Source organism: Phycodurus eques, chromosome 11 (assembly GCF_024500275.1).
Source record: "Phycodurus eques isolate BA_2022a chromosome 11, UOR_Pequ_1.1, whole genome shotgun sequence".
NCBI lineage: Eukaryota > Metazoa > Chordata > Actinopteri > Syngnathiformes > Syngnathidae > Phycodurus > Phycodurus eques.
The window spans coordinates 20,642,103-20,663,803 of NC_084535.1; the positions used below are offsets into that span (position 1 = coordinate 20,642,103).

Sequence of the window (21,701 nt, forward strand, 5' to 3'; positions counted from 1 at the left end):
CCATCAAAAGGAAAAGCTCACGAGTCACGTCAAAACAGGCAAGCTGTGTCGAGCAGACTTGAATTATAGCAGACCTGCACAATGGCAACAGATTGTAAAGTTTCTTACCGGAACACAACTTGAGGGAGGTTTACAAATAGATATTAGGTATATTCTTTTGTGCATCCTTCACTTTCATGTAAGATAGACTGGTGTTCAACAAAAGTGCCTGAGAGTCAACAAAAATTATCTAAAGTGGAAACTAAGGTTATTCTTATGGATTAAACAGGCTTTAGCGTGTGTGGTATTTTAACTAAACCCCTTCTAATAAAACAAAAGTTAGTCACATGACCGTGGGATGTTCAGGATCACTAGTTCCCTTCGCAACAACACACATACATGCGCACACACATTTTGTCTTGTGTGCGCGCGTGTGTGTGTCCTTCTTTGTCGAACAAATGTCAGACTGAACAGTAACTATCACCAGCATTTTTAATGTGGGACAAATGTGTTGTGTTACATTCGAAATGTGGAGGCAGATGTAAACGTCCTAGTAGACCACAGACTTTAACAAATAAGGAAGTATAAGGAAATAATCAAGCCCTAAGGAAGAACAACACAAGCTGGCATGTGTGTGGTGTTTTGCACTGAGCAAGTGACAAATTGACATGAGCGAGGGCAGCGAGCAGAGAGGCTACAGACGAGGAGGGCCGACCGATTATGCAGGGTTGATGAGACAGACAAAAGTGACAGGAAGCAGGTGAAACTGACAGTGTAAACAGAGAGTACTATTCAAACAGAACAGGAAATAACAGGTGCAACTTACCTACTGAGAAAAAGTCAATTGGAAGCTGTGGTCAAATAATGGGAAGGGTTTGTGTGCATTTCGTGCGCGTGTGTGTGTCAAGTTGGGGTTCTGATTTGGGCTGCGAAGTTCGGAAAAGGATGCTTTAGCAACTGAACTCTAATAACTTCCTTGAACTTTATTTCACACTTCAACTCTTCGCAGTTTAGGTTCAGCCGTGAATCAAAGACAAAAGAGGATTTACGAGAATTAATATCAAATTAACAAAGAAAGACTCAAGAAAAAATAATCATCACATACGTACAAGAGGCGTCTCTGAGCTTATTCAGTTGAACTCAATTCATATGAGTAGTCATCAGTCTTTTCCAGCTGATTTCTTGGAAAGGTACAATATTGATAAGGAGGATGAGCTCTCTTATACTTTATACAGCAGGTGACATGTCATTGCTAACAAACCTTGTGACATTTATAAAGAAAGAAAGAGAGGGCAGGGATGAACTAAAATGACGTGGAATTGCGATTTACAATTAAGGCCGCATCAGTTTGTACACAAATATCCTGAGAAAGTAAAAGGCGAGGGTGACATTCTGTGGTTTGGTTTAGGAAAAAGGTTCTGCGAGTAAAGGAGGCTGGATTCAGTCCACACGTTGGCTTGTCTCCACCCTCTTGGACCGATTCCCAACTACAAATGCACTACCACACCAACATCTCGACTTGTGTGACACTCATCAAGGGCAGAAAACTGGACACTCAGTAAGTTCACTTTGCCTTTACCTCTAAATTTTCTAGAAGGGCTACTTTTGGAGATCAGGCAGTGTTTTCGGAATATTAAAAAAGGTCAACACTCTGCAAAAATGCTTTACTTTGATCAAAAATGTAAACATGCATAAACAAATCATTATTATTATTATTATTATTATTATTATTATTATGTTTAAATGTCAATTACTGGGTATTTTCATATCCTATTTACAACAAACTAAAAGGAACATCATGGACAGTTGGTGTGGTTTAATATGGCTTGCAACGGAGATTGCTGGAAGGTGGATGACGTGAAATTCATCACTGTAGATAAATATGCTTTGTATAAGCCAATTAATCAATCAATCAATCAATCAAAACTATTTATATAGCAATTTTCTGCAAAGTTGCAAAGTTCTAAGGTCTGAATCTTGGCTGCGGCCTTCTTGTGTGGAGTTTGCATGTTTTCCCCGTGCTTGCTTCTGCTTTTCTTCGGGGTACTCTAGCTTCCTCCCACCTTCCCAAAATCATGCACAATATATCGTCACCTGAAGACGTGAAAATCACAGGTGTCAAACTCAAGGCCCGGGGACCAAACCAGGCCTGCCACATAATTTTATGTGGCCTGCGAAAACAAATTGTGTGTCAACTTTCTCGCTAAAATCTGTACCAAAAATGTCTAATTGTCATATGAAATAAATTATAACATTGAGATATTGCAAGCATTGTTTGTTACCAAACCCCTTTTTAAAGTAACTTGAACAAGGTTGTGCAAACAATTATCCTTGGTTTTTGATTTCAAAACTAGTTATTCACCAATTTGTTGTGAATGTAAATATGATGACATGATTAAACGACTTCACAGTCATAACAGCGCTCTGAGGTAAACCTTAACTACAACGTGGCCCGTCACAAAAACGAGTTCAAGACCCCCGTGGCCTGCAATTGGCCGGCGACCATTCCAGGGCGTGAGCGGCCTCTTGCCCAAAATCAGCTGCGATAGTGAAGACAAGCGCTGTAGAAAATGGATGGATGGATAATGGGGTTCAGTGGCTGCATCAGTGTCTTATAAGCTGCTGTCCGCGGTTCTGAAGCGGATCCCCAAATCCCACTGGGCAGAAAGATGAGACCAGGAGGCCAACAGAGGAGAAGCGGCAGTTCACATCAAGACAAACACACAAGTAGTCTGCAACACACTGGCAAATAGCAACATCTACACACCCTCCAATTATTGTATAGCGCAGGTGTGTCAAACTCATTTTTGTCACGGGCCACATTGTAGTCAGGGTTTCCTCAGAGGGCCGTCGACTGTGAAACCATATAACTGTTTAGTCACCTCATAATACCATTGCATACGCACAACAAATTGATGGATACCTAGTTTTGAAATCAGAAGTCAAGGGTAATAGTTTGTTCAACTTAGTTACTGTAAACAGAAAATGCTTGCAATAGCTCAACAATACTATTTATTATATATGAGAATTTGAGCACGAATCATCTATGTCACCTTCCAAAGTTGACATAGATGCTTTGCTTTCGCGGGCCACATAAAACGAGTTGGCGGGCCAGATCGGGGGCCCCGGGCCTTGAGTTTGACACCCGCGGTATAGTGGATTGTGCACTAATTAGCTTTTGATGCTCAGCAGCGTGGCATTCGCCTCCTCCTGGTGGCTCGATTGGAAAGCACACCCGAAATTCCATGGAAGTGCATGTGTCCGCAGATAGTCAGTCACCTCTGGGCGATCAATAACTCGTCACTATGCAAAGAGGAAAGAAGAAGAAAAACCAACAAATCAATGCATGTCATAATCATAAATGAGGGGATCGTTTAAAAGCGTGGCATTTACGATTGTAATTTCATTTCATTTCATAAAATGTGATGTTGCAATTCATATATTGGACTACTACTACTACTACTATACTGGAGGGGGGGAGGGGGGGGGGGGGAATGGTTGCACATGATTCAAACTGCCATCATTTTCCACTATTTCCCTGGAAAATAATCGTTTCCAGTCAAATAACGTCTGCATGTTTGCGTTATGTTTTAAGTGCCAGTGACGCCTTACCTGCGGATCGAGCAGGGCGGGTGGGGATGCTGCTCGGAGGAGGCGATGTTTGCAGGCTGCCGTGACCCCCTTTCTAACAACACGTAAAGAATTGAAAAGCAACCTTCCCACATTATCAAAGCGGCGCAAAGACGCGGACGTGCGGCGATGTCGGGACGTCAATTTGGGTTGCAAGTGGGAGAAATGTGCAAACTTTTCATATGCGCGCGCAGAGAGCATGCAGCCGAGAGCGCAACAGGCTGCGCACTTTGAGGTTTGACGGCAGGAAGAATTTGAACAAATCCATCATTTGGAACAGAGAGAAAGTTGTTTTTTTTTTTTTTTTTTTTGGTGTTCTTCTCACGGCCAGGTATTATTGACTTTTAATTGCAAGGTAGACTAATGCGGTTCGCAGCGCGACTTTAAGATTGATGCCGTTGCCCCTTGCAGGATCCTCGAGATGGCTTTGAGGCTGGATGAGAGCGGCGGAGAGACCCTGGCCAGCCTGTTTTTGACTTGTGTCACCCTTCTGCTGAGCTTCCAAGTGTGTCGGCGGCTCCTGCGGCGCTCGGCTGTGCGCGTGCCGGGCCCCTTCGCCTGGCCCATCGTCGGCAACGCGGCGCAACTGGGCAAAGCGCCGCACCTGTATTTCATGCGCATGGCCGAGAAATACGGCGACATTTTCCAGATTCAATTAGGCTGCCGGAGCGTGGTGGTCCTGAACGGGGACGCCATCAAGCAGGCGTTGATCAAACAGGGCTCGGAGTTTGCCGGCAGACCCGATTTCACTTCGTTCCAGCTCATCTCCAACGGGGACGGGTTCGCCTTCGCCACCACGTCGGACTGGTGGAAGGTGCACCGCAGGGTGGCCCATTCCGCGGTGAGGATGTTCTCCACGGGGAACCGGCTGACCAAGAAGACGTTCGAGCGGCACATCCTTTGTGAATTTAAAGAGCTCCTGCAGCTTTTCGTGTGCAAGACCGAGCAGCAGCGGTTCTTCGTGGCCCTGGAGTACCTGGTGGTGTCCACGGCCAACACGATGAGCGCGGTGTGCTTCGGAAAGAGGTACTTTTACGAGGACGAGGAGTTCCGCCAGGTGGTGGGTAGGAACAACCAGTTCACGGAGACTGTGGGCGCGGGGAGCATCGTGGACGTGATGCCCTGGCTCCAGTACTTTCCCAACCCCATCAAAACCATGTTTGACAACTTCAAGACGCTCAACCGGGAGTTCAACACCTTTATTCAGGATAAGGTGATGGCGCACAGGAAGACGTTTCAGTCGGGCGCCATCAGGGACATGACCGATGCTTTGATTGCGGCCTTGGACAAAATCAGTGAGAAAACTGGCTCCCCATCGGTGAAGGACTATGTGCCCGCCACTGTTTCAGATATCTTCGGAGCAAGTCAAGATACGTTGTCAACAATGCTGCAGTGGCTCATTCTCATCCTAGTCAAGTAAGTCGCTTGACTTGGGACCGGGCGGGAGCGAAAATCAGTGGAGAGTTCATTACAATGAAAAACAACAACAACAACAAAACATTAGTATTTTTTTATTTATTTTTTTAAACCCCCAAAATTCTTGATTAAGCGGGGATAACCCTCCAATTAGACTTCCATGGGTTGGTGCCCCCCATAAAAGTAAAAAGTAATTTTAGCAAAACCCCCGACACAAAATACCGGGAGGTAACCGCATGAGCTGATGGTGGTCATGGCTGACGTTGTCAAGGTGGCAGAGTCATTACAAATCTTTTATTAGTGTAGCGCCAAGAAAAATAAACGCATTCTCCTCCTGAAGGCGCTAAACAAATTTGACATTCTTGATTGTTGGGTGGACAAGCGGCGAGCGATGGCGCCGAAATAAAATATGAACAAAAAATGAGTGACAGATAAAATCGCAAATATGCCTCCTCAAGGCTATTGGAATGACTTGGTTAGCTAATCGAACATCAAATGAATCAACAGCTATTTTGATAATGAAGTCATCATTTAGAGCCATTGTTTACCAACAAATCGTCCAAATCCTCCGACGCCAGCCTCTCAACAATCAATATTCCCCGACTGATTATATTTTGTGTTTAATCAATATCAGGCATTTGCGAACATCTGCTTTCACGTTGGCGAACAACGATCAATATTTTCCCCTATTTTCGGCCATTGCGGACCAAACCTGAAACTAAATCGTAATCAATTCATAGAAAAAAATAAATATTATTTGCAGGTGTAGTATGTGTAGCCTGTACGTGACAATAGAAACATGTGCTAATTCACACCCAAGAAGTAGCTCTGCTTCAATAAGGTTGGGAAGTACAACATCAGGCCCTCTCTTGTGATATTGCTTAACTGTTGTTTATTTGGTTTTGTTTGTTATGAAACAATAACAGATTAACAACAATATTTGGTTGATAAAAAGTAATATAAGAAAACAAAGACTTTGCGAGAAACTCACACAAAATATTGTTTTACCGGATTTTTCGTTGGATAGATCAATAGAATAATCGATTGTAAAAATATTCAGTCGTGTCAATTAAGTGTTTCTATTACATTTGACACAGTCCCAAGGTGGACAAATGGGACACGTGGTCTGACTTTTGTCCATTTGTGTTCACAATCGCTGCGCTAGTTCATCCCAAAAGGTTAAGTCAAGTTCTTCCAAACTTAATTCATCCAATCGTGGCTTTCCAATGCAACAGAAAAGCGCTTTCCCCAAACGGAAAAAGACTTGTCCCTATAGTACTGGATTCAAAATTGTAATTTGAAGGTGTGTGATTTTTAATCAATTTGGAAGTAAGTCACCCAGAGGTGAGTAGGAATGCACTACATTTGCGCCGTTACATTTACTCAAGTAACACTTGGGAAAAATTATACTTGTCAGAGTAGTTTTAATCAAGCATACATTTTACTTCTACTCGAGTATTTATGTTAAGAAGAAACGGTACTTTTACTCCGTTACAATGATCTCCATCCATCCAATTTTTTTTTTTTTTTTTGAGATTGAGGTCTTCAGAACTGTGAGGCAGACGCTCTAACCAGTCGGTCACCGTGCCGCCGCTCGCTATTTCATTTATCAATAATTGCGTGCACACACTATTTTTAGACTTTCATTTTCCACTTCCGCATTTGTCGCCGTTGCTCCAATCCACCCTGATTACCACAGTGATGTTTGACTCAAGTTCACCAATCAAACGACACAAGAAAGTCACATCCACACACAAAGTCTTCAATTGGGCTTCGTGGGCCAATCAAAGTGAGTCGTTACAGCTGCGCACGACTCGTGTGTGCATTACAGACCATGGAAAAACATCAGCTTTAACAGTTTTGTCACTGCCCAAACTTGGATGTTTCAGCCCGCTTCTAATTTGAGAAAACACCTTGTGGGAAGTTGCAGATGTTTTTGCTGTTGTTTTGGCTGTGCATATGGCAACATTAGCTTTCTCTCTCTCTCTCTCTCTCTCTCTCTGACACACACACACATTTTATTTTATAAACATTTTTATGTTTTAGATTAAGTGATATCGTTCAGCACGTTCATATTTGATTTATTTATTTTAAATTTCGTTTGATGTTCATGTTCTCTAGTTTAAAACACAAATCAGTTCCTCACTCGTTACTCAGTACTTCAGTATTTTCTTTCACTGAGCACTTTCTTACTCTTACTCAAGTAATTATTTGGAGGACTGCTTTTTACTTTTACTTAGTCATATTATTCTAAAGTAACAGTACTCTTACGTGAGTACAATATTTGGCTACTCTACCCACCTCTGAAGTCACCTAACACGCAGGTCTCACTCTGTGAACGAAGGTATCCGGACATGCAGGTGCGTCTCCAAGAGGAAGTGGACAAAGTAGTGGACCGCAGTCGCCTCCCCTCCATCGAGGACCAGCCCTTGCTGCCTTATGTCATGGCCTTCATCTACGAGGTGATGCGCTTCACCAGCTTCGTGCCGCTCACCATCCCTCACTACACTACCAAAGACACCTCCATCGGTGGTTACACCATCCCACAGAACACAGTCGTTTTTGTAAACCAGTGGTCCTCCAATCACAATCCCGCCCTTTGGACAAAGCCTGAGATATTTGACCCGCAGCGTTTCCTGCACCCCAGTGGTGACCTGAACAAGGACATGTGCAGTTCCGTGCTCATCTTCTCTCTGGGTAAGCGGCGCTGTATTGGAGAGGAGCTGGCCAAGATTCAGATTTTCCTCTTCACATCGCTTCTGGCTCACCAGTGCCATATAAGCACAGACCCTGCCAGGCCGCCTGACCTCGGCTACACCTACGGTCTGACTCTCAAACCAAACGCTTTCTCCATAGCCGTGTCTCTGCGGGATAACATGAGGCTGCTCGAAGAGGTGACCAGCCAGGTTTTACCCGAGGACATCAAGGCACAGCCCTCAGACTCTTAAAAAAATGAATATAAACAAAGACAAAAAAGGACACAAAAGAACTGAAAATATTTATGAGATGAAATGTCAAGTTCAGCAAAACATGTCAGCCATGTGTTCACTTTATGGCTTCAAGTTGTTTTAGAATGAAGACGTTATCACACATGGAAAACCTATCATGAATATACGTACTATAGTGCCAGTCAGAGACATAACACGGGACATATTCACATTTGGGGCAGGCACGGAAAGTCACTTTCTTCATTCATCTAAGTAGAGGACTGCATCATTAATCCTAACCAGATTTCAGATGGAGCTACATTGAGGCTGAAGTAACGATGTGTGGACATCATGGTGGCATCCTGCTGTCGGGATTCAAACAGGTTCTCATTTAATATAACATTCCTGTTAAACAATGACTCGGTGCACAACCGGGCAACTAAGCTCATCGAGCGGTTCAGCCCTAAAAACATATGCCGGTATGTGTAACTTTGGACTTTCAAGATAGCCATTCAGGGGTAAGGCAGATGTAATACCAAATAATACAAATAATACACAGTGAAAGCTAATGTACATGCAAGAGTTACTTGTGAGCTGTTGTATGCATGCACCAATTAATAGACCTACATTAGGTCATGACAACTTTTGTTGATATTTACTATAGTAACAATACAGCCAATGTGAGTGTTTTTTTTTTTTTTGCTTAGTGTTCCAACTACAGTTATGATGTGGGATTTAAAGCCAGAGTGATAGCGGTAACTTGCAATTTTGTTTACTGACAAAAGATGTACGCGCTGAACATTGTCTACACAACTAATGTTGTCTTGCAAAACATATATCAGTCTGTACGATATATATAAATATATATATATATATATATATATATATATATATATATATATATACACACACACACACACACACACACACATACACACACAGTGGGTACGGAAAGTATTCAGGCCCCCTTAAAATTTTCACTCTTTGTTATATTGCAGCCATTTGCTAAAATCATTTAAGTGAAAATTTTACCCCTCAATGTACACAGAGCACTTGATATTGACAGAAAAAAGGGAATTGTTGAAATTGTTGCACATTTATTAAAAAAGAAAAACTGAAATATCACACAGCCATAAGTATTCAGACCCTTTGCTCAGTATTTCGTAGAAGCACTCGTTTGAGCTAATACAGCCATGAGTCTTTTTGGGAAAGATGCAACAGGTTTTTCACACCTAGATTTGGGGATCCTCAGCCATTCCTCCTTGCAGATCCACTACAGTTCTGTCAGGTTGGATGGTGAACGTTGGTGGACAGCCATTTTCAGGTCTCACCAGTGTTTCTCAATTGGGTTCTGGCTAGGCCATTCAACAACAGTCACAGAGTTGTTCTCAAGCCACTCCTTCGTTATTTTAGCTGTGTGCTTAGGGTCATTGTCTTTTTGTAAGGTGAACCGTCTGCCCAGTCTGAGTTCCTGAGCACTCTAGAGAAGGTTTTCATCCAGGATATCCCTGTACTTGGCCACATTCATCTGTCCTTCAATTGCAACTGGTCGTCCTGTCCTTGCAGCTGACAAACACCCCCACAGCATGATGCTGCCACCACCATGCTTCACTGTTGGGACTGTATTGGACAGGTGATGAGCAGTGCCTGGTTTTCTCCACACATGCCACTTAGAATTAAGGCCAACAATTTCTATCTTGGTCTCATCAGACCAGAGAATCTTATTTCTCACCATCTTGGAGTCCTTCAGGTGTTTGTTAGCAAACTCCATGCGGGCTTTCATGTGTCTTGCACTGAGGAGAGGCTTCCGTCGGGCCACTCTGCCATAAAGCCCCGATTGGTTTAGGGCTGCAGTGATGGTTGACTTTCTAGAACTTTCTCCCAGCTCCTGACTGCATCTCTGGAGCTCAGCCACAGTGATCTTTGGGTTCTTCTTTACCTCTCTCACCAAGGCTCTTCTCCCCCGATTGCTCAGTTTGGCGGACGGCCAGCTCTAGGAAGGGTTCTGGTCGTCCCAAACATCTTCCATTTCAGGATTATGGAGGCCACTATGCTCTTAGGAACCTTAAGTGCAGCAGAAATGTTTTTGTAACCTTGGCCAGATCTGTGCCTTGCCACAATTCTGTCTCTGAGCTCTTCAGGCAGTTCCTTTGACCTCATGATTCTCATTTGCTCTGACGTGCACTGTGAGCTGTAAGCTCTTATATAGACAGGTGTGTGGCTTTCCAAATCAAGTCCAATCAGTATAATCAAACACAGCTGGACTCCAATGAAGGTGTACAACCATTTCAAGGATGATCAGAAGAAATGGACAATATATGAGTGTCACATCAAAGGGTCTGAATACTTATGGCTGTGTGATATTTCAGTTTTTCTTCTTTAATAAATCTGCAGAAATTTCAACAATTAAGTTTTTTTTCTGTCAATATGGGGTACTGTGTGTATATTATTGAGGAAAAAAAATTGACAAATTATTTAAGCAAATGGCTGCAATACAACAAAGAGTGAACATTTTTAGGGGGTTTCAATACTTTCCGTACCCACTGTACACACAATCACACACACACACACACACACACACACACACACACGCACACATATATGAAATAACTTTATTCAGGGTTATTTAGAGGCACTTGTAATGGTGGCAGGTGTGTCCTGACTCCCATTTAACACGAGTTCGGATGTGATTGGTTAATTCTGAACACAGGCACATCCTCAGTTATAAGAGGGTGCTGCACAATTTGGCAACCACATTATTGTATCTTCAGTTTATTTTTACTCTTCCTCACGAAAAATAATTTTTTTCTCAGTAGATTTGATAAATTATACGTCATATTAATGGTGGACAAACTTTTTTTTCATGATTTATTTTGGTCTATTTTTTTTAATGTCACAAAAATCTGGCATTTGTACAGGCGTGTGTAGACTTTTTATATCCATTGTCTGTGTCTCACTCACAAAATACATTTTGATTTTGTGAGACCTGCAGAAATGCTTTCAGTTTGATGGATGTTTTGGTTTTATACTTATTGCTTTTCTACAACCCCAATTCCAATGAACTTGGGATGTTGCGTTTCACATAAATAGAAACAGAATACAATGATTTGCAAATCCTGTTCGACCTATATTTAATTGAATACACTACAAAGACAAGATATTTAATGTTCAAACTGATAAACTTGATTGTTTTTAGCAAATAATCATTAACTTAGAATTTTATGGCTGCAACAAGTTCCAAAAACGTTTTGATGCAGTTCCGCCTGAGGGATCAAAGGTCACGGGCATTCAATGTTGGTTTTCGGCCATAACCCTAACCCTAACCCGACATGCAGTGATTTCTCCAGATTCTCTGAACCTTTTGATGATATTGTGGACCGTAGATGATGAAATCCCTAAATTCCTTGCAATTGTACGTTGAGGAACATTGTCCTTAAACTGTTCGACTATTTTCTCACGCACTTGTTCACAAAGAGGTGAACCTCGCCCCATCTTTGCTTGTGAATGACTGAGCAATTCAGGGAAGCTCCTTTTATACCCAATCATGACACCCACCTGTTCCCAATTAGCCTGTTCACCTGTGGGATCTTCCAACCAGGTGTTTGATGAGCATTCCTCAACTTTCTCAGTCTTTTTTGCCACCTGTCCCAGCTTTTTGGGAATGTGTTGCAGCCATACAATTCTAAGTTAATGATTATTTGTTAAAAACAATCAGGTTCATCAGTTTGAACATTAAATATCTTGTCTTTGTATTGTATGCAATTAAATATAGGTTGAATATGATTCGTAAATATTGTATTCTGTTTTTATGTATGTTTAACACAACGTCCCAACTTCATTGGAATTGGGGTTGTACTTGCGTATAGCCTCCTGACTAATGTTTTCCAGATACAAATCTGGCTTTTTCATGATCATGATGGGTAGGTGTTCTTCCCAAAATGTTTCATTAAATACCGATTAAATTATTTCCTAAATTCCCTATTTAATTTTTCAAAAATTATTGTAAAATCTTATTTTCCAATTGGAAATACTCCCTGGAAATCTTGTCAACCTTTTAATCCTGAAATTAAACCAGCCATATAGTGAGTGAGAATAAACTCATGACAAAGAGAATGAAACCATCATCCAAAGAGAAAAGCATTTTATATACTGTGAAGTCAAATGCACTTTCTATCTCATTAAACCAGATGGTGTAATTTTACATTCCACCAACAGCAACAAATTACAAATTGTTTCTCAAAGAAGTGTTCAATGGTGCAAATACTGCACAACCAACAAATGACTACTTGAAAGTCGTTTTCAAAGGAAAAGGGACCATTTATCCAATCAAGAAAAGGTGTTTAGAACTGCTAGAGTCTCATGGTCTGGCATGCAGTTGTGATTTATATTTTAGTATACAAAAAGTGCACACAAAAAAAAAAAAAACAACAACAACAATGTACTGTATCTAGAATTGCCCCCTCTCACCTTCATTACCATCACTCAAATCAAGTTAGGTACGGACAAAGGGGAAGTGTTTGGGTGATGCTTTTCCCTGCGCAGCTGTTATCTCTGTTTGCCAGAACATCCTGTCCTTGATCAGTTAGAAACCCGCAGACTGCATAACAAAGTGAAATAAAAGTACAGTAGATGATTACTGATAAGCTTGTCAACATGCTCCTTACATCACAAGCACGTCCAAGATGAAGACTTCCCGGTGCCTCAGTTATCACAGCTTGCAAACCATAATGTTAAGAATGAAAACACACCATGTTTAGCACTTATATGTGCAGAGTTGCCAGCTGAGAAACGGAAGTCAAGATAAAGACTGCAAGGTCCCTCATGCCAATGCATTTCTTAACTGTGACAGACGTGACTAAACCTGCTGAGAAAAGATTAAATATTGCACAGAAGTGTTAGATGTCATTAAAGCTTTCTACTGTCAAGACTGCATTAACAAGATTAGCTAGAGCCTCCACACTTAATCTGAGATTTTTCTTTGGGGAGACAAACGATTCACAGGTAAGCAAAACATTCACAGGTTGTGTAACTTTAAAGTGTGCTTTAGTACACAGATATTAATGAATGTTCCAAGTGTAGAGTATTAGTAATACAGTAGTCGTAGTAGTAGTAGTACAAGTCGCAGGCGTTTGGACCGATGGAGCAAAACATGTTCATGAACACATGCAATCATCATTTGATATCTTTTGAAATCAGAAAGGTTCTTGACAAAATCACTAAAAATGTTGCAGCAAAACTTGCCATTGAATTAACACTAGAACTACCAAGACAGTCATTGTGACTGCTTTCAAATGTCATAACTTGGTTTGAAAAAAAAAACCCTATGTACCAATAGGACCCTGACCTTTCCTAAATGTGTGTATATTTTATTCTAACATTGTTTTATCATTAAAAATGTCAAAACACAAAGGAGATCTGAGTATTACTACCTCGAATGACCATTGCAGTCAAATCTTTTTACAGGGGGTGTCATATTTCACTTTCACTTGCTACATTTTCCCGCTCTATTGTTTTTTGTTTAGTTTTTTTTTATGCTCTGGGATGCTAAGAGCTAGCTATACAGTAGCTTCACTCTCAACCCAAGAGAAACAAAAATGACAAATAAAAGAAAAATGACAGCGACGGAGGCTTTAGCCTAACTTCAGAGACTTGATGAGGAAGAATCTGATGGATTCAGAGAGTGATCATCTAGCTCTGAGAGTGACTCGGAAATCATTTCAGAGGCGTCCGCTGGCAGAAAAAAAAGAAAAAGAAAAAAAAAAGATCTTGTGAGCTTCTTAGCCTTTATTTAGGTATTGCTCAAAATAAAAAAATGCACCAATGAGATGATGTCACGGAGGAACTTCATAATGCGACTCGCGAATGAACGGACACGTGAGAGCAAAAGCCAGACAAATGATGGTGCGAGAGCCCCAGTTGGAGCAGCAGAAGATGGAGAGGAGAAGTCAGTGCCAAGTGCGAAAAACGTGTCACAAGGTAGTGTGTGGGAGCTGCACACGGAAGGTACAGTTTGCTTGTGTTGACTGTGAGTGATTGTGAGCCCTACGCAAAACAACTTGCCATCGTAACAGCAGAGTGTCTTCAGCTGGCTGGCAGCCATCACAGTATTTTGGAATGTTCATATAACTTAATCATTTTCATTGTCAAGGTCTAATGATGATGACACCAACCTAATTTGAGAGCAGGATAAAAAAAAGTTCCCCCACAGAGAAAATGTTTGCAGTTCGAGTTTGCAACTTTGCATGTGTAATTGCAGAAAAGTTATGTTGCCACAATTAAATCAATGAAACACTCAATCATTATAGTTTTCATTTAGTGTCCTGGTGTGTTTTTACCTATCCCACCAATTTATTCTCAGATCTTTTCAATTATATACCAATAATGTCTGAGGAGTCAAAATGACTGCTGTGGTGATTCTAGTAGTTGCAGAGTTCTGGTCGACCGAGTGTTAATGTTTGAAGGTCAAACTGTCACAATCATAGAACCTTTAAAGGTGCCATACTTTACCAAACCAACTTTTTCTAGTATTTGGGATGTAACATTGGCGCTACGGGGCCTCAGTAAACATGTGAAATATGAATTAAAATTGTCCAAGCATTCCTGAGTTTCAGACATTTTTCTGCTGAGAGGCCTAAAATCAGGTCATTTGAATTTCTCAAGCTTATCTACATCACGAGCAAAAATCTCCGCCTTCCCTTTCCCCTCCCGAGCCAGCGTTGTCAACATAACAAACGCGTGTGCTCTCACAAGTGGGTCTTCTACACGGAGGCAACCAATCAGAGGAAAGGGGGCGGTCTTAGCCAAGAATGGACAAAGCGGATCCAAAACTGGGTCAAAAAGGTCTTTCCTGAACACTCGTTTGTCAAAACCAAGGTGTCTTTTTAAAAAATGAAATTGACACTTTTATGCTAAGTCATTAACATTACATAACATTAAAACAATGCCAGTAAATCATCTGAGACATAAGAAGGAAAACAAATGGGAAATTCCACAAATGTTTGCTCGAGTGGAGAACAGAAGTGCAATGATGTCGCGTTACTCAAAACAAAGCGTACATGAACGTAAAGGTGATTTCAAATAAAAGAATCAACTCAATCTTCCTTAGAAATTCAAGCTTGAGGAGAAAGAACACTGGTAAAATGCGACATGCTCTTATGCAAGTAAAGGTTAATTCCTTAAAGCCTGCATGTACCAAAATCAAGATTAGAGGCAATCACACCTGCCGACGTACTGTACTCAAAGTCATTGGTGAACACATATTTCATATCATTCTGCAGCCCTCTTGAGTGATGTGCGCAAGAGGACGAGGAAGACGTCTTCATAATCGTATCCTCTTACGTGTCATTCTAAAGCATTTCGGAGGGAAATGCACTTCAAACATGAACAGAAACGCTGAAACATGACGAGACCTAACGGGCTATTCGGTCGAATCAGACCTGGAAAAATGTCAATATTTTCCTGGCACAAAAAGTATATGCCCTGAGAAGTAATGTTATAATGCAATTCATTGAATATTTCAACAAATTCCAATAAAAGCACACAAAAGAACTGGAATACTGCTATCTGTTTTGCAGTTTTAATCTTGATTCTAGTACCATCCATGATTCATTTCACACAAGTCAATGAGGGGTACAGTATAGCCTCCATGCAGGGTATCTGCATCTTTATAACCTCAACAACCATCAGAATTGCTTTGGCGTTCAACAGAACAAAATCACATACATGCCACATCACCTTGCCAGTATACAGTCCCCTACAAAAGCATTGGAGCGGCAAGATTTATTCCTTAGTTTTTCTTGTATACTGAAAACATTTGGGTTTCAGATCGAAAGATGAATATTGAGACAAAACTTCAGAATTCCAGCTTCTATTTCATTGTATTTACATCTGGATGCGTTAAACAACTCAGGACAGAGCACCTTTTTGTTTGAAGCAGCCCACTTTTCGAGTGAGCCAAAGTATTGCAACGGACATTCTTAAATTGACTTAAAGTGAGTAACATTTCATATTTGGTGGCATAACCCTTACTCGCAATAACTGCATCAAGCCTGCGACCTATTGACATCACCATACTGTTGCGTTCTTCATTTGAAATGCTTTTCCAGGCCTTTACTGCAGCCTCTTTCAGTTCTTGCTTGTTTCTGGGGGGTTCTCCCTTCAGTCTCCTCATCAGGAGGTAGAATGCATGCTCTATTGGGTTAAGGTGCGGTGATTGACTTGGACAGTCTAAGACCTTCCACTTTTCCCCCCGATGAAGTCCTTTGTTGTGTTGGCAGTGCGTTTTGGGTCACTGTCTTGTTGCCTGTTGAAGCTTCTCCCGATTAGTTAGGATGCATTTTTCTGTAAAATGCTAGACAAAATGGTTTTTGTCGACTTCAGAATTCATTCTGCTGCTACCTTCCTGAGTTACATCATCAATAAAGACTAGTGAGCCCGTTCCAGAAGCAGCCATGCAAGCTGACATTACCGCCACCATGCTTCATAGATGAACTTGTGTGTTTGGGATGGTAAGCAGATCCTTTCTTTCTCCATACTTTGTCCTTTCCATCATTTTGGTAGAAGTTCATCTTGGTCTCATCAGTCCAGAACATCTCGATATAAATACCACAAAATAAATGCTGGAATTCTGCACTTTTGTCTCACCTTCATCCTTTGATTTCGAACCAAAATGTCTTCAGTATACAACAAAAACAAAGGAATTGACCTTGCCATTCCAAAACTTTTGGAGGGGACTGTACTTGTGTAAAGTGAGAATTAAGAAGATTTTTTCCCATAAAAATCAGACGTAAAATGATTTAAAATACATAAAACAAATGAAGAATGAAAAATACATACTTGTCAAACCTACATCAGGTCTACATTTCGCGTAGCGCTGAGCAATGAGGAATGTATACAAGTGGTAAAATCAAATCCCCAACCAATATAATTTAATATTATTCACCAAAATTACATTCAGTATTTTCACATATTTGTCACAGATTCAAAGTTTCTGCTACATACACAAAATATTACAAAACCTGCTCTGAAATGGCTCTATTTAACCACACAAGTCATAAAAACACATTTAAAACCACTTTGTGAAAAACCACTTTGTTTATGTCTGGATTAAATAAATACATAAACAAAAAAGAAGGTTTAATTGAGACACTGTTGTATTTCATTGAGTGCTTAAAAGGTTTTTTTTTCTCGTCAATATTCGTTGTTGAACCGGTCTCTAAAATATTTGAGCAATTCCAACTTAAAAATATAAATTAAAAATGTAAAGTGTTAATTCATGTCTGTGCTTAAATATACAGGGGATATAAAAAAATCTACACACCGCTGTTGCAGGGGTTGAATGACTTCAGATTTTTTGTACTTAACTATAATGTGACGAAAGTAGAATCAGTCGATTAATTGATGGCATCATTGATATTTTCCAGCACAGTAAAGCAGTTTGTTGTTTGACCGGCATGGAAATAAATAAAAACAAATTATTACAAATACAACTCAACATCAATGTACAGTGCTCTGAAAAAGTAATGGCCCCCTTCTCAAATTATATTTTTACAAGGTTTACTCACTTTAAGATCATCAAACAAATGTAAATATCAGACAAATATAACCCAAGTAAACTTGGGTTGAATCATGACTTAATTGTGGCTACTCACAATTTCGGTCAAAGTCCAAACTTGAATCCGAGTGAAATGTAGTGGCACCTTCAAAAGAGATGTTCGTTTGTGTTCGAAAACCCTCAATTTTTGCTGAATTCAAACAATTGCAAGGAAGAGTAGGACAAAATAGGTTCAGAGAGATTTGAAAGACTCGTTGCAAGTTATAGAAAACATTTGATTTCAGTTGTTGCTGCTGAGGATGGCCCAACCAGTTATTAGGTTCAGGGGGCCATTTTTCACTCAGGGGCGGGTAACATTGAATAGCCCCCCAACCCCCGCCCCTTCCAACTTAATGATGAAATGAAATCATTTAAAAACAGCATTTTAAGTTTTAAGTACATTTGTCTGATATTTACAATTGTTTGATGATCTTAAACATTAAAGTGGGGAAACGATGCAAAAATCTAAGAATTTGAGGAGGGGGCCAATACTTTTTTCACGGCACTGCAGTTGTTGTAATTAGTGGGAGCCCTTTTTCTCTTCAACGAGCCATCCGGTCTTATCCTGTGTTTCATATAGCATAACGTGTCATCACAGTCAGGGTCCAAAAAATTAAGCATTTCATATTTTGCCAAACCAAACTTTTTCTCGTATTTGGGATGTAATATTGTCTGAATTGTTCCTCAGTAAATATGAAATATGAATTAAATTATTTGTGTTGGTAGGCCTGAATTCAGGTAATTAGAATTTCTCAAGCTAATCTACATCACTAGCGAAGATCTGCGCCTTTCCTTTCTGCTCCGAGCCAGCGCTGTCAACATAAGAAACACGTGTGCTCTCACAAGTGGGTCTTCTACACAGAGGCAACCCATCAGAAGAAAGGGCGTGGTCTTAACCAAGTGTAGAGAAAGCGGATACAAAACTGGGTCAAACAGAAGAAGCTGTCATAAGGGCCTTTTCTTTTCTGGACACTTGTATGACAATGAAATTGACACTTTGATACTAAGTTCCTGTTAGAGAGACAATATGAAGGTCTAAATAGCCAAAACACGGGACCTTTAAGTATTTCAACAAACAATAGAAAATGCGGTTGCAAACCCTGTTATAACTCGGGTTATGGCTGTGTTTCGTTACCAATCACATTCAAACCCATGTTAAACAGGAGGTGTCAGCACCTAACACCATTTGAAGGGCCTTTGATTAACCTAAATTAAATTCCAGCTGTTCTACAAGGCTTTTCCAGACTTTTTCTCTTCTTCTAGCAGAAGACAGCTATTTGGAACTGTTCATAAATCCCTCAACATTGACTAAGGCCCCAGTTTCAGCAAGAGAAAAAGAACCCCAATACCCTACGCTGCCACTGCCACTGACTGTAGGTATGCTGTTCTTGAAAAAGTCAAGGAAAGCCTAACATCTGAAGGGTTAATTGGAGGCACTTTAAATGGTGGATGTGTTCTGACGCCCATTTTACATTGAGTTTGAATGTGATTGGTTAATTCTGAAAACAGCCACATACCCGGTTATAAGAGGGCGTGCAAACTTGTGCAACCACATTGTCTCAGTATATTTTTACTTCCCTTCTCTAAAAGATGAATCCATCCATTAATTAAAAAAAAAAAATTGCTGTGCAGGTTATACATCAAATTAATGGGGGAAAAGGTGTTGTTTCAATGTTTCAAAACATTTGTTTCTTGGTCAAATTTTTCATCAGAAAAATCTGGCAGTTGAACAGGTGTGTAGATTTTTTTTTATATCTACTGTAGGTTCTCTTCTGCCCATGAGGAATAGCTTTTAGGTGTGCACAGAGGTTGTATTCACTTGATAAATGGTAGTGAGAGGAATTACATGCCATCACAGGAAATGAATCACAGGAAGTGTGTCATTGGCGAGAAAGTCAATGATGAATGCCGTCCATTTAATTCTGAATACATTTCAGCATCAACAATGTCAATCAATAGGTCTCATTACTGTTCATAAAACAACACCTTGTGATCATTACACGTTGGGGCTAATTCATGAAGGGCCATATTCTCCCGGGCGCGTAAGTCAGAAAAGGCATGCGGCTGCGCGCTTTTCTGGCTGCGCGAGCACTCCCATCAACTAAAATCTGGACTGCACCCTCCTGCCAGCTACGCGCTCTGAGTGGAGCAAACCTGATTTGAGGGCGTTCTGTGTAAAATCGGGGCCTTCGCGCATTCTCCTGCGGACTTAAGCACATTTCTTCTTCCACACTCCCACACGCTGTTGTAGGTCTAGTGCCCCATGAAGGTGCAGAATCATACAGCACGTTTTGATTGAGTTAACTGCCTCGACAGCCCTCGTGCTGAGTTGCGACTTGCGCTGACGGTGTAAGACACACCTGGCCCATATACACTCACCGACTGCCCAATGCTCCGTAATGTGTCCCTACCACATTAGGCAGACGGGTCAACGTCGACATACAATCAACTGGTGTAAGATTTTCGCACCATGCATGGAACTCTTGTCACAGGCAAGGAACATTTGAGCTTCTGCTGGTGCGGCTTGGAGTTTATCTGGAAGTTCCGCTCACATCAACTGCAATCATCGTAATGCCGCAATGGTGGGTTAGATTTTGAATAATTAATTATTTAAGCTATTACGGTCGTAAAATACGCTTAAGTGACGGTCTGTGGCGCAAGGTGGTTGCAGGGCACTGCTAAAAAAAAAAAAAACAGCTGGCTCACCCACTTTCCTATGATGGACCTCCAAACATGCGTTCAGTCATAAGCACAGCATTCTACTTAAGTTACTTTTATTGGATTTATTTTATACAGAGAAAAACACATGCTATCCAACAAAGTATGTTGGAGCAGTGCATGTATCACTGGTGAGGATTAACTCCCGTATCCGCGACAGGAGTTAATTTCACATTTAAAGTGTGATATACACTATATTGCCAAAAGTATTCGTTCACCTGCCTTGACTTACATATGATTTTAAGTGATATCCCATTCTAAATCCATTTAGTTGAATATGATGTTGGTCCAGCCTTTGCAGCTATAACAGCTTCAACTGTTTTGGGAAGCCTTTCAACAAGGTTTAGGGGTGATTTTATGGGAATTTTTGCTTATTCTTCCAGGAACATATTTGTGAGGTCACACTGCTGTTCGACAAGAAGGCCTGGCTCACTGTCTCCTCGAAATCAACCCAAAGGTGTTCCATCAGGATGAAGGCAGGACTCTGTGCAGGCCAGTCAAATTCATCCATACCACATTCTCTCATCCATGCCTTCATGGACCTTGCTTTGTGCACTGGTGCACAGAAGATTTTTTACATATAAAAAGCGGGCACCGCTGCACATGAAAAGTGGTTCATTTGCAGCAATACCCGCAACCTAGCGAACATATGGTTAAGGCTTCATGAAGCGCTGGCACCGCGCTCCGAGGCCAAATTCAAAATTAAAAAAAATAAAATAAAATATGGCATTGATGTCCAATGTTGTAAAATATGAAACTTTTATTTTGAATGTGTCAAGGTAAGACACTAATAACAACCACTGTAGCAGCTGCATGAGTTCAACTTTTCGGCTGGCCAGACCGCAATGAAAAAACGGCAGAAGTAAATAGAGAGGGAAATCACAACTGTCCTTGAAAATTCCGGATATTGACGACGGGGATTTTTCAATTTGCAATTCGTGATTGCACTTTGTAAATAGCATATTTATTCAGTTACCCCTTGGTAAAGTAGAACACTTTGGGGTACATTTATTTGTTATTATTATCTATCATTTATTCTTATTTACAGATTAATTTTTCACTGAAAACAAATATTATTTGTTGAAAAGTAATGCAATAAAAATTAAGACTTTTCCCTAACATGAGGAATAATCATAATTAATAATCGTGATGATAATACTGATAAAAATGATCGTGATTATTATTTTGGCCATAAACGTGGAGCCCTACCGAATACTTTTGCCAATACTACTAAGACAATATATTCTATAATATATAATATGATAAATGTCTCAGGAAAACTCCACACAGCCAGGCTCAGACTTCAATGATTCACACCTCTTTAGTGGTTGTGTACACATGAGCTGCTTACTCTCGGTGGGTGGGCCAGAAGTCATTACAGGAGAATGCGCGTACCTGGAAGGTGTGCAAGTCAGGCGCTTAAGAAAAAAAAAAGACAC

General features: G+C 40.7%; 1 protein-coding gene across 2 annotated transcripts; it reads left to right on the forward strand.

Moving 5' to 3' along the window:
* Positions 1-1,512: 1,512 nt before the first annotated feature.
* LOC133409881 (cytochrome P450 1B1) lies at positions 1,513-13,349 on the forward strand. 2 transcript variants are annotated; one of them, XM_061690440.1, is made up of 3 exons: positions 1,513-1,537; positions 4,021-5,025; positions 7,370-13,349. In XM_061690440.1, exons 2-3 carry the CDS (start codon positions 4,031-4,033, stop codon positions 7,971-7,973), a joined length of 1,599 nt encoding a protein of 532 aa, XP_061546424.1. In that variant the 5' UTR covers positions 1,513-1,537; positions 4,021-4,030; the 3' UTR covers positions 7,974-13,349. The 2 variants fall into 2 exon arrangements, with proteins under 2 accessions (XP_061546424.1, XP_061546423.1); XM_061690439.1 differs by lacking the exon at positions 1,513-1,537 and adding an exon at positions 3,607-3,940.
* The last annotated feature ends 8,352 nt before the right edge of the window (positions 13,350-21,701 follow it).

Excerpts from the sequence above, each read along its gene's own strand:
- LOC133409881 (XM_061690439.1), top strand. The coding sequence starts at position 3,792 with ATGCGCGCGCAGAGAGCATGCAGCCGAGAGCGCAACAGGCTGCGCACT. Across the intron at positions 3,941-4,020 it reads GGTGTTCTTCTCACGGCCAG|GATCCTCGAGATGGCTTTGA; the intron begins GTATTATTGACT and ends TGCCCCTTGCAG. Across the intron at positions 5,026-7,369 it reads CTCATTCTCATCCTAGTCAA|GTATCCGGACATGCAGGTGC; the intron begins GTAAGTCGCTTG and ends CTGTGAACGAAG.